General features: G+C 43.3%; 1 protein-coding gene and 1 long non-coding RNA gene across 2 annotated transcripts; both read left to right on the forward strand.

Annotated features, from left to right (window-relative positions):
- The first annotated feature begins 8,166 nt into the window (after window positions 1–8,166).
- On the forward strand, window positions 8,167–9,099 carry LOC146511576 (B-type lectin plumieribetin-like). Its single transcript, XM_085173507.1, has 3 exons — window positions 8,167–8,327; window positions 8,431–8,524; window positions 8,623–9,099. Exons 2-3 carry the CDS (start codon window positions 8,435–8,437, stop codon window positions 8,860–8,862), a joined length of 330 nt encoding a protein of 109 aa, XP_085029633.1. The 5' UTR covers window positions 8,167–8,327; window positions 8,431–8,434; the 3' UTR covers window positions 8,863–9,099.
- A 426-nt stretch (window positions 9,100–9,525) lies between these two features.
- LOC146511577 (uncharacterized) lies at window positions 9,526–13,076 on the forward strand. The gene is made up of 2 exons (XR_014876253.1): window positions 9,526–10,199; window positions 10,826–13,076. It is a non-coding gene; the product is annotated as an uncharacterized LOC146511577 (long non-coding RNA).
- Window positions 13,077–13,608: the final 532 nt, after the last annotated feature.

A 13,608-nucleotide genomic window follows, 5' to 3' on the forward strand; every position in this document is an offset into this window, starting at 1 on the left:
ATTGTATGACATCACATCAGTCACACAGATTAGAAATGCGCTGCCGTCACACCGGTCACACTGCCCGTCATGCAGTGCTGCCTGCGTGGTTTAGTTGGCAGCGCAGCTTAACAGGTATCACGGTTTCACGGGTAGAGCGTTTTCATGGGCAGCATGGTTTCACGGGTACCGCAGTGTCACGGGTAGCGCAGTTTGTCACTCCCATTTTAACTTTATTTTCCTTATGCCTTTCGCCGTTTTATTCTCTGACCTGCTTCTGCCATCTGCTGGACGTTGTGGGAATTGCCATTAAACCTTGAGCCCTCCTGGTGTAGCAAAATGGCGGCGGTCAAGCTCTTATTGTAGCATCCAGTCGAACTGAGAAGGCCAGAACTGATGGTTGTTGAATGACCTTTATTATTCCTTGCCGTGTATCAGACAACAAACCAACGTAAGAGCTAGACCAGGGGTCTGCAACCTTTTACACCCAAAGAGCCATTTGGACTCGGTTTCCACGCAAAAGAAAACACTGGGAGCCGCAAATACTTTTTGACATCTAAAATGAAGATAACACTGCATATATTGTTTTTTACCTTTATGCTTTGGGTGAACAACTAAGGTGTGTTGCTTATGAAATCCATGAAGTGCTACAGAGAAAATTACATTTTATTTATGTAATCAACACATTTTGAACTCTTAAAGAAATATAACAAAAGGAAAGACACCAACCTGAACTAAAATGATCCAGCAAACAAAAACTGTTGTCAGCCACCACCCTTATATCGCCTTTGGGCTGTTGGAGCCTTGACCTGACTTTTAAAAAATTATTGGTAAAAAAGCACTATGCTGCTGAAAAATTGAAAATAGATATTTGCAAAATTCTGCCTAAATATGTATTTTACCAGGTTAATGCGTGCGGCGGGGCGTGGTCTGCAGCGCCACTGCAGGGGAGGCGACGCACCTGAGCCACACCCGCAATCATGCCTCGCTGCCTTTACGTCTGCGCTCTGTGCTGTTGTGTTGTTGGTGGTGTATGTCGGGCTGTGAGGTGAAAAGCTATAGCCGGCTGTATGCGTACAGCAACCGTGTGTGAAAAGTGGTCAATAAAGAGATGCTGAGAAGCGTGTTCATGCAAATATCGTCGGTCTGCCCTTATGTTTACAATAAGACTTATGGTCTCGAACCTCTGCACACAGCGTCTGCTAATCGGGGCTGTACGAAGTCAGTTTACGCAGGACTGTAAGCTGTCACCTGTCAGGCGTGAGCGGTGTTTGTCTTTAACATAGTTCACGGTGGAGAATAGCTGCTGACATAATGTGGAGCCGAAGATCCATAATTGGCCTACCTGGGGTTAAAAGTCTCGATAAATGCACGGCGTTTCGGCGGGTACACCGGCTTCCGCGAGTGTGACTCTTATTTTGAGCGATGAAAAAATAATAGAATATAATTTTATTTTTATATTTCAATATCACAATAATCTTCCAATTTAGAACTACAAGTTAAAAAAAAGAACTAAACACAAATAAAATACACTTCAGCTAAATACTAATTTATTTTCCCAAACCACGTGGAGCCGCAGTATAAGGACTAAAGAGCCGCATGCGGCTCTGGAGCCGCAGGTTGCCGACCCTTGAGCTAGACAAACAAATAAAACAATTACCATGTTATTTATATAACACCATTTTAACCACTCATTACGCTGGTCTATCCATTTTCTATTAAACTATATAATACATATTATGCATTTCAGATTGCTCAACTTAAATCATGTACATTACAAACCTTGTTCCCTTGTTGACTGTAGCTAGAACCATTCGTTTTTGTACAATTGAACCATGTTTTTCTCTCCCTTTTCTCCGTTAGCAATAGTTTACCGTTTTCTTCCTTCTTTTTTGTACATCAAGTTGAGAGTCAGTGTGTATGCAGGCATGTGTGTGCATCACTTCCCTGTCCTGGTGATTTGGGAAAACCACGGCCTGAAGTCCCCTGGGGTCCTGCCGACTTCCTGCTTGCGACCACCACTGCTGCTGGTCACTGCGGTCACCCCTTGGTTCTCTGACCCCGATTAGGGCAGTCCTTTCTCCAGTGTTCATACTGGCCGCAAATGAAACATGCATCAGGACAGGAGTCCAGGTCAGCTTCAGCTTTATGGCCTGCAGTGCACCCTGTAATGGGGCATAAGCAGAAGAACAGGTAGGGATGGCCGAACAGGGAAATGATCTGTTTTGTGCTGCGTTATATGGAGGCAGGAGCGGCGCTGACACGGGCCCTGTGTCAGCACTCCTCCTTTCTCATTTTTTTTGGCGTTTCTTTAGGCAGTTCTTTTAGAGCTGCTTTCTTTTCTCTTCTCACTGCCTCCTCTATCCACATTTTCAAACACCTTTTTCCATCTGCTACTCTGTGTAAATCTGCAGTTTTTGAAATTTTCCTTTTTTTCCCACAACTTTTCTTCCTCTTTTTGCAGCTTTTCCTCAGTCTTCTTTAACTGATTGACGCTCAAAGATCCCTTTTGGGAAAACCATTTTCTTTCTGCCATTTAGTAACATATTTAATACATTGTAATCCATATTTTTCACCATAGAGTCAAAGATTGAGTTCTCTCCTTGGCCACCCGGTGGAGCATGCACCACAGTCCATGCCCCAGCCATTTCCTCACCCGCGGTGACTGTCTTGCTGGATCCGGATCCCATGTTACTCACTTAAGCGTCCTTAGCGAGGCCCTTTTGCGTTAACTGCCAAGAAGTGCTAAAATACCGTCACCTACCGCCTTCACCGGCGCTAAGGTGTCCCTTCTGCAGACTTTAAGTAACTCAGCTGACCTCCCGTGAGCCACTGCTCCGGGGGCTATTAGATCCTTTGTCTAGTTAAGACGTCAGGAAATTGCTCCGTACTTAGACACAGAACTTCCCCCGTGAAATTTTACGGAGGCCTGCATCATGCCTTACCCACCCTGTGGCCAAACAGAGAACTCCAGTGACTTATATAAATATGTATCAAGTAGAAATATAGGTTGGACACCGCTCACCGGTGCAGATTCTCCCCTAGTTCTTTAGGATAATCTCAGTGTGTCGCTGAGGACTCGCCCCACAACTCCCTCTTTTTGAAGCTTTGGTGGGACCGAGGCTCAACGTTTTCCCTCGGGGTGATCAGCTGTCTTTGGGGCCATTCCTCAGCGCCCCCACTCGGAGCATCTTGTTCGTGACGCCAAGCTTGTTGTGGAATTTTCTGTTAATAAAGTCTGCAACACGGTCAGCTGTGGTCAAGCTATTTTAATTATTGCATGCAGGAAAGCCAACAGAGATCAAACATGCCATTCACAGTCATGCGGGCTCTGCCCTTTGGGTGTTGCAGCATCCCTTTTATACCCTCATACACAACTCTCTGTATCTTTTAGTTACAACAGGTTTTTGTCCCACAGGCTGTTGCTGGGCAGAGAGCAACTCCCACTATCTTTTCCAAGGAAGTTCCTGGCACTGGTCATCTTGGGAGTTTTGTAATTCTATGTCCTACACAGTTAACAGATAACATAGTCAAACATCGTTAAGCAAAGCTAAGCAGTTTTCACAAGGTCATATTGACACATACACATACTTCATCCAAGCATGCAAAGGTTATACAAAAATCCTAGAATGAGATTCTAAACACAAATTCTGTGAAAACTAGAATTTTCCCCACTGCACACCAAACCATCAGCAAACTTGATTTTGTAAGTTTTTGTTAGATTATTTTAGATTAAGCACTCATGCTTTCACATCCATTTTTTCTGAACTTTCTACACCCAAAAGTTGGTTAACTAAATTTCTGTTTCCGATTAGTGGTGGCTGGTTTGTTTCCATGAACTGACTTACAGAAAGTGTTTCTGGGTCATGATGTGATAACTAATTAGACAGGGCTGCATATGAGAACATTATGAGAAACGTGACAAACACTCAGGACCTGTCATGTACTGTGTGAGGCAGGTAGGATTGAGGACCCAAAATAAAGACTCTCAGATAAGGCTAAACTTAATCCTCAGCTTTAACCAAATGTACATAAAACAAAACTGGGAGGCATAGGAAAACTAAACAAACAGGCTGGCAGAACACAGTCCCCCCCCCCCCGACTGTTCATTCTCCCTGTTTGAGGGAGACGCAGACACTAAATACAAGAGGGAATCAGGGCAAAGAGGAAACATCTGGGAAACACAGCTGGCAAAAATCTAACAGACGAGACAGGTGGATGCAAAACTGAAAATGACGCACACCAGACAGGAGATAATTACTCAAAGTAAAACATGAAGTACGAGGAACGCACACACCGAGGCGCAGACTGATGGAGCTCAAGGAACTAGAAATACTGAATAAACTCAAGAGTGTAAACAAATTGAACTAGGAAACATAAGATACACAGAAAACAAAACAAAATTCTATTAACAGAAAAGAAAAGTGGCTCAACCACCCAGGTACCCTAACAGGACCATGGAAATTTTGGGGTTAGTATCGTGCCCAAGCATACTTGGCATGTAGACTGGGGAAGCCAAGGATCGAACCACCAACCTTCCGATCAGTAGCTGATCTGCTCTATCACCTGAGTCACAGCCACCCCATTGTAGATGCTCGCCATCCGATGGAAAACGTGAGGCTGTATAGCTGTATATAAAAATGATCTGTCCTTGGAGATAGGTCTTCACTGAGTCCCAAACTAAAAGGCTAAAAATGTTTAGGGAAAGGTTTATGTCTAAAAGAATTTATTTGGTTATTCATAAATTCCAGAAAGGTATTATCTGTTAGTAGTGTGGGGTTAAAATGCCAACTCCTGTCTGTTCTAGGTAAGTCGTCATAGACAGAGTCAAAATTAGGGGGGCGTGGTCTGATTTAACCATGGCATGGTATTCACAGGCACTCGCGATGCTAGTCAAATAGTTATCTAAGAAAAGGTTGCCTATCCAGGAAAAAGTGTGATGGACGTTAGAGAAAAAAGAATACTCCCTGTCGGTCGGAAGAAGATGTCGCCAAATATCCCTAACCCCATATGTAGAAAAAGCGGAATGAATACGCGAGGATGACTTACTCACATGCAGTGGCAGGTTGCCCTGCAGTGGAATGAACCCGCCCCCGACCTTACACACACAACACAGACATCACATGGGGATACAAGTCAGAGAACGGTTGCATTACAGAAAAAAACACTGAATTGTACACTACAATGGGAAAGTACAAGAGGAAAAGTCTCTACTCATACCCAGCATGAGTAGAGACCTCTACTCATGCTGGGCTATGGAGGACAGCATGAGAACAGGAAACAAAAAAAAACTCCTCTGCACAGAAAGTACATAAATGTCCACAGTACAACATTATAGAGCACGTGACCAGCAACAGGTTTGGGAAGGGGATGAGGAGTAATCCCAGGCAACACAGCAGCCATCCTGCCACTGCGCCGTCTCTCCAGCGCGGGCCCAGACCCGCCTCGTGTTCCCAGGAGGCAACAAGCATCAAAGACATTGGAAGGGGAGGGGGGATGTGTGAGTGCTTATCAGTGTAAGTGTATGTGTGTGCGTGTCCATAGTTCAGCTGAGACAGTGTCCTTCGCCCTATCAGGCTAAGTAAACAGTCTATCAGCCAACCCAGGTGGCCTTGCATAGAGTGGGAAGAAACTCAATAATCTATTAGTCCCCACTCATCTCACCCCCATGCAGCATTCTGTTCACCCCTGCTATGATTCAATCACCCTTCCCCAAAAATAATACTAGTTCACTAGTCTATGTATCACTTCTAAACCTACTAAGTGAAATGGACAAGATGATGGTAACGATGATGGAAATGCATGCTTAATACTATTTGATCTTTATGAGCTTCATTGCATGTGTGTTTGTGTTAGTAGGATTAATGCATTTTTTTTTTGTTTGTGTAATTTTTGTGTACCTCTCCTCTTTGCGGTGCTCCAGACACTTTTCAATTCTCCACGAAAGGCAGTCGTTTTTTCTTCCCAGTTTCCTAAACCCAAATTTCATTCCCACACTAAAAAAGCCCTCCTCCATGTCCTCCCCTGCTCCTTCCACTGTGGTCTCATCTCATCTCCCCCCCTTGCAGCAGTCCAGTGAGAGTCAGTTGTCTTTCAGCTTTGTCCTGTGTCTTTAACACTCTCATCTTGCCATTTTGCTCCAAAAGTGGCAAATGTCCAACTCATGCATTCTTTTCAAAGGTCCATTCACACACAGTGAAGTTGCAGCTCATTGGAAATGCACATCCATCCATCCAGTCATGATGATGCCATTTTTCTCCTTGCTGTCGCTGTCTTGCACAGCTGCTGCTGCTGGACCTTTTCTTCACTGCTCAGGATGCTGCTGTGAGCTCTTAAGATCCATCTCGTTGTTCTGGAACTGCATTTCTTGTCTTCAGGGAGAGATTCTTGGAGCTTGTGTTCTCAGGGTAACAAACACATGGAAGTTAAGCTGTAAAATAATTCAGCCAAAACTTGGCTTGAGTGTTTCTAATCATGTTAACCTATAATTTTCTTCCGACTGCTGCACGTGGAAAATTGATCCAGGTCTGCTCTTCACCTGCAAGTGACACACTGAGACATTTTGATCATTGTTCTCACTGCTTAAAACAACACATCTCCTCTCTCTGGTTCTAAACTCTCCTTTCTTAAAACCCAGAAAGTGAGACTGTAGTTGCCCTACGTTAAAAAACACCAAACCCTCTTCCTATTTTTTTTTTTGTTTATTTTTATCAACAATTCTGTTAAAAGAATTTTTTGTGTGTCCACCCTAGGGGAGCTGGTGGCCTGCAGTACCACCCTCTCCCTCTAGTTGGAAACAACTGTTACACACATTTCTACACTCCTCTCTCTATTTTTTTTCCTTGTTTTTGTTCCCCATTTTCAACATTTTTTAACCCCATTTTTCACTGTTTTTACACACACATCAACTTTTCCCACACAACCATTCTCTGCAATCTTACACACCACACATTTACTCAGTGCTTACCATACAGTCACGCATTGAGTTTTGTCTCTGGCGGCCCGGTGTAGCGATTGCCGCAGCCGCCTCTCGAGCCGCTAATCCGGCTCCGCTGGCTGCTTTAGTGGATCTAGATCCCATTTTACTACACGAGGCGTCCCCCGTGAGGTCCTTGCCTTCTATGGACCAAGGAACGAACACCGCCACTCTGCGCACTGTAGTAGGCAGAAATGGACTCCGACAGTGTACCCGAATCGCTGTCCCTGTGACGTACTTGGACCGAAACACAGGTCCTGGGCCAGCTTCCTCCCTAACAACGTGCGCGAGCCACTGTCCTTGTGATGGACCGTAACCAACACAAGCCTGGGGCCTCAAAATCGCCAGGATTTTTCCCTCCGGAGAATCGAACTCCGGGCCGGCAGGCGTCCCCCCCGGCCAGACAAAAAACTCCCCATGACTGTAGCTACAACTCACCCATCTGCAGGAGTCCCCTCAAAATGGTCTCGGTGGTGACTGAACGGAAAACGGCTCCGTGACTCCTCCATTTCCTTTGCTTCAACAGCTGGTAGGACAAAGGTACCTTTTCCTCAGGGGTGATCAGCCCGTCCACGGAACCGTTGTTCAGCGACCACACGGACCACCCTGCTCATTTTGTTGTGGAAGTTTTCCATTTAAATAAAGCCTGCAGACGAGCGGTAGCTAACATTCTTTAATCCAAACACACAAAGAACAGAAAACCAAGCTTGTGGAGAGCCTACATGACCGCGGGGCAGGGTCAGCAGAGTCTCCCTGAGCCTAGCATGGCTCTCAGTTAAATACCTTCTCCAGGAACAAAAGGCAGTACACAGCTGTTTCACACCTTAAGGTTCACACTCCCTTGCTACCTCCCAGAGTCCTCGAAGAGACAAAAGACTCTTCCTGTGGAGTTCCTGCTTCCCCTTCCCCCTTACTACACCCCACCATTTGTCTTACTGTATGAGTGTGAGTGGCACCAAGGCATTATACAAGAAAATAATGTGATTAATACACAAGTAAAAGAAATTCCTATACACACCCAGTATGAGTTCTGTGGGTTGAAAAAGAGACACTCCAACAACACATAAATAACCCCCCTGATCCCCCCTCCCTCACCCAACCAAAGGACAGCTGGAGAACACAGCAGCAAACTCCCCTGTACAACACGTCAGCAATTGCGATTGCTCCACTCCATTACATACCTGCTCCACTAATCCCTCCCTCCTCACACACACACACACTTCTTAGGAAATGCAATCCCTTTACTGTAAAGGGCAGTGAGTGTGACTCCACCCCCGGTCAAGATGATATAAAGATGAAGTGATTTGCTTTCAATTTTAACACTTCCCTTCTCTTCTGCTTGCAGACCGGCTGGTGTGAAATATTCAAAACTGTAAGTATTCTACGCATCTCTACTGACTGATGGATTCACACATTCCTGATACTTTTAAAATGCATATTGTGGATACAAGCTCATCTATATTCTCTCCTTTTAGAATCATGAGCAGAAACTTCTTGTCCAAAAATGATGAACTCCGCAGGGGAGACTACCTGGTGTCCAACAACAAGCAGTTCAAAGCTATATTTCAGGTGACTAATTTAAATGTTCTCAGTTCAGAAGCTCATAAAAGCCTTGCTTCCCAGTCATGCGTGTTGACAGTTAATTAACATATAATTTATGGCTGCAGGATGATGGTAACTTTGTCATCTATGGCTGGAAGCCTTTATGGGCTTCGGACACCTATGGATCAGACGCTGTCCGTCTGATCATGCAGGCTGACTGCAACCTAGTCCTGTACAACAAATCTAACACACCTAGGTGGAGCACAAACTCTTTTGGACCTCACGCCAACCTGTGCCGTCTTCAACTGACCGATGACGGCAAACTGGTGGTGAACAGAGAGTGCGAAGCCATCTGGAGCTCTTAAAAGTCCAAAGGCATGAAGTGATGCTTGTGTGCGACCACCCTTTGGCATAAACCTTCAGCGATGTTATTTAAGCAACATATACCAGCGCATAAACAAGCCTTTCCTTTTTCTTTCTGGTTAGCTTTGAGCAGACTCTGAATTTCTGCTCTGAATGCGCATGTTCACTCCCGTAAAACACAAAGGATTGTAACCAAGTGGCAAAAAGATAAAGAAATAAAATGAAAGGTATTTGACCAACCTCTTGTTCTGTGTGTTTATATTTCTGCCATTAAACAGTTTTTCTTAAGTATTAATATTGTTGCAAAGGTTGTAGGAAGCAGTCTTAAACTTTGAGGAGTGTTGCTGATATAAAACTAACACAGATTTTGTAAATTCCTCCACTGACCACTGGACATTTTTTCATTTTTATTTCTTCTTCCCTGAAAGTATCTTCATGTGGTCTAGACCTGTTAGCAACTGATATTTTTCCTTGAGCCAGTTCGTTTTTTTCAATTTATGTTCTCTTTTGCCTTAGTTTTTAATAAAAGAGCATCTCAATTCATTATTGTGCAGATGACAATTATTTGTCCTGTTTTTACTCAGGTTTTCTAATTTTATGTTTCCTTTCTTAAACTCTGTAATTTCATCCTGTGTTGGTTGTTATTTAATTATTTTAGATGTACAGCATATTGTCCAACAGCTGTACTTTAAATGTGCTAGGGAAACAAACTTGACTCACTTTATGAGTGTGTCTGCGTCTTCGTGTGTCTGCATGTGTTGGACGTCACGTCTTTGCATGGAAACCGTCAGGTATGGTGATAAAACCCTTGGTGAGTGTATCTGCTTCTTTGCATGTGTTGGATGTTGCATTGAAAGGTGACTCTAGAGACACCTACTGACCTACTGTAGCAATAGCAACCAAAAATTTGATTCTGAGAGTTTTTGTCTCCAGATTTTACAGGTTTAAAGTTTTATCATTAATATATCTGTTGAATACATTTGACATTAGCCCAGCACATGCTGTGCCCTGACACATATTTTTATTTTTCACAGTTTTTCCTCTCAAGTAGTCCCACACAATTCAGAAACACTGTGGAAACACCATTCAAACGTTAACTGCAGGTAAGTCACTGCACTGATGGTGTATAAAAGGCCCCAAAGTTTATATAATAGCTTTAATGGTGTTTATAAGTTTATATAAGTTCATTTAATGTTCAGTCTTCTGTCAGTTTGGGCCGGCCCACCTTCTAGTGACATCATCCGGTTAGTAAGGTGGGCAGTTTAATGTCGGATGAGCAGTGTTGGGCCGGCGGGGGTGCACTGATTCCTGGGGAAAGTTATGTGTGCGTAAATGACAAGTAAGTAGTGACCTGTGTTGTATTTTGCCTTTGTTGTGTCAGTGCTGTAGTATGTTACCATTTAGGAGCTAATGTAGTCCGTAGTTGGAGCGGTAGGCCACGCATGCAACGCGTGAGTTCACCCTCATTTCATATGCTAATTTATGTTGTTAGCTTACACCGGTTTAGCTTTGTCGACGCATGTACGGTCGCTCGTATGTCCATAATGTCATTCCTGTGTTATCAGACCTTCTCTGTATGTTGTATGTGATGCTTGTGATTGTTTACTTTGAAGTAGCGGAGTTTGTAGCGAACAATTAGGTACAAGAACTAATAAAATATCGAACGAAGTTCGACCGGAAGTATGGCGTCCCGCTTGCTCTTCACAATAAGAGCATTATAGCGGATTATGATGGGGACGCTTTTATTTTGTACAACTACCGGAAGTAGTTATTGTGTATTGACGGTTGCTTAACCTCGCACTAATGCTGTTTAGTTGCATAGTGTGAGCAGTTTGAAGTGTATTATATTTTTCTGATCTTTATATGTGATTATGTTCACTATATTGTGTTATGTTTATATTTGAGTATTTGACTTGTCTATTCTCTTTATTTATTGTTATTTTCCCTTGTTTATTTCCTTTGTAGGAAACCACACACACAGACACAGACACCTATGTACACCAGCTGTGTTTACAGCCCAGAAATTGAGTGGTGACAATAAAGTGCCTCAAACGGAACCTCAAGCCCCCTCCTTCTTTCCTACTCTGGGACAATTTGGCCTTAAGTGGTGTCCTGGCCGACACACCGGGGTGACCGTAGTGCTCAAAGAGTGAATCAGTGCCACAGCTGTGCCTATCTTTGATATCTCCACTACAGATGGTCTCATTGTCTTTTGCTTCCTGCTCTTTTATGCTTCGTCCTCATTGGCAGTGTTGGGAAGGTTACTTTTAAAATGTATTCCATTACAGATTACAGAATACATGCCCCAAAATGTGTTCTGTAACGTATTCCGTTACGTTACTCAATGAGAGTAACATATTCTGAATACTTTGGATTACTTAATATATTATCATGCTGTTTACAACTACATGAATGTACTATTGCTGTGATTTATTACTGTTACTGAAGGTCCGCGGCTCCGAACCGTAGTAAAGGGACCTCTGGCTAATACGTCGGGTTCGTGTCGGGCTCTTAGCTGAAAACTAGCTTTACTTTGTTGTCTGGGTCAACTTTGCTTGCGAGAGACAGAGAGAGGCGTTGAAAGGCTGCTCCAACAGAACTTATTGTTTTTGGAGGTGTTACGGATTCAAATATTGGAATGGATACAAGAGGAAAACCAAAATAACAACACTGGTCCGGCCGGGTCAAGTCAAACAATGATTTAATGAACACACGCGTGGGAGATGGACACCATACAGCAGACAGCATCAGATCTCAAAATGGTGGAGCCTTGATCAAACTCTTATAGCCTCTAGTGGCCCCCACCTAATCATCAGAGCCTAAACATTCTTTCTCACACAGCGCCTAAGCTACGACCTTGGCTCCCTGTTTATCTGCTCCTGATGAAATGGGGCAGTATGCTCTGTTCTCTTCTAATCAGACAAATGAGACGATGACTTTCTGTGAACAGTATTTCTTATAACTCAGCAGTATAATGCATCATAAAACAATATCATTCATTCACAATAAATCAACAGTCTAATGTAATGCAAATCAGTTTACCAAATGTAATAATTATCACCTTCTTCTAGTTCAGGAGCATAATGCAAACTGAAACTACATAATAATTCACAATCTTTAATTAGGGGTCTAACATGGCATAAAATAATATCATAACCCCACAATTCCCCCTGATGAGCTCTTTAGACATAAAGAGCTCACTTACACCCTGCAATCCAGTGTTGCCGGGTTCATTTCTCCTTACTCCTGAGGCCTTTTGTCCCCCTGTTGGGTGAACCATATGTGAGATGACCTCTGTGTTTACGCAGTTCAGATGCAAGAAAAACTTTTATTTCAACAACAACAGTAGGTACAGATGATACTCCCATCCCTCCCCAGTTCTCCCACAGCTTTATTTCGGTGCTACCTTATACCCTCCAAACGTACTCAGACTAGAACCTCTGTCTGAGGAGCTTTTAACCTTTATTTTATTGCTGTAGGCACCAGTGTCTTCCAGTCGGGTGATCCTCTGCTCTTGTTTCCTTCAACCTCAGGGGTTAGACAACCCTTCAGTCGTTGCACAGATCAGGGAATTATTCTGCCCCGATTTCAAACAATGATCTGTGTATTCTGGGATCACAGCTGTGTTCCCCAGGAAAAGGAACAGAAAGGTGTTCTCCTTATGACCAACAGCCTCTCGAACGTCGTTGGTGTGGTGTTCCTGGATTTCCGTCAACCCCTTCATGATTATTGCTGTGTTTATGGGATCCATCCTTTTGAGGTGACTAACTGGAGCCCAAAATGCCATGACACTTGAACCCAGTTGATGTTTCCGCAGTCACCGTGTCTGTCTCTGCTGCGAAGGATCCTCGTATATCTGTGACCTCGTCTGGTGTCTGTTCCTTTCTCTGTAAGAGACAGAAAACCAAAACACCTCTCTTCCTAGCTCTAACAATCTAATGTTGCTGTCTACTGATCTTTTGGTGATTCAGAATTTGTTTAAAATATTCAGAATGTCCCAAGGACTTATCCTAATTTAGTGTATGTGTGTGTAAGCGTGTTTGCATGTAACCCACTGCACTCAAGGCATTTCTTACACTTTATCAGTCCGGACTATCGCCGAACGAAGCTTATGACCTTCAAAAGACCGAGTGCCAACTCATTATAAGCACATTTGCAAGATATGTATGAAAATGATTAAAACCACTCATTCTAATAAAAGACATCAAAGACAAAGCAGCCATTTCTAATTCTAACATGTGTCCATTCAATTAAGCTAGAAAATTAAAAAAAAAAGGTTAGTGACCTCATATCTTAGAAAGTATCAGACTTTCTCCTATCCAGTGTCGTTGCTCCAGTCTTGTTATTCTGTGTTAGGAATGAAATCAATTTAATTGTCATGTTAGATCTGTTCAACTCCGGGCTCCGCCCAGAGCCTGCGTCTTCACAATCGTCTACAAACAAAACCGGTATTAATATGAACTTCACTTCAATATGAACTTGTTGACTACTTTTGACACCTGTAAATAGAAGATTAACATGAGGTTATAACAATCACTGTAATACAAATGTTAATATGTCAATAGCTTCAATAATTGTTCAATGCAATGCTCGTTATATGATTCTGATGTAGCAATAATGCTGATGCTACAATAACAGTAAAACACACCCTTTTTATCCCTTACTGACCACAGCAGGGGCCTCTATGATTTGATTCAGTCATGAAGCTCACCTGATTCATCACTGAGTCCCCACCGGCACTGGCATCT

The sequence above is a fragment of the Neolamprologus multifasciatus genome, chromosome 9 (genome assembly GCF_963576455.1).
Source record: "Neolamprologus multifasciatus chromosome 9, fNeoMul1.2, whole genome shotgun sequence".
Taxonomy (NCBI): domain Eukaryota; kingdom Metazoa; phylum Chordata; class Actinopteri; order Cichliformes; family Cichlidae; genus Neolamprologus; species Neolamprologus multifasciatus.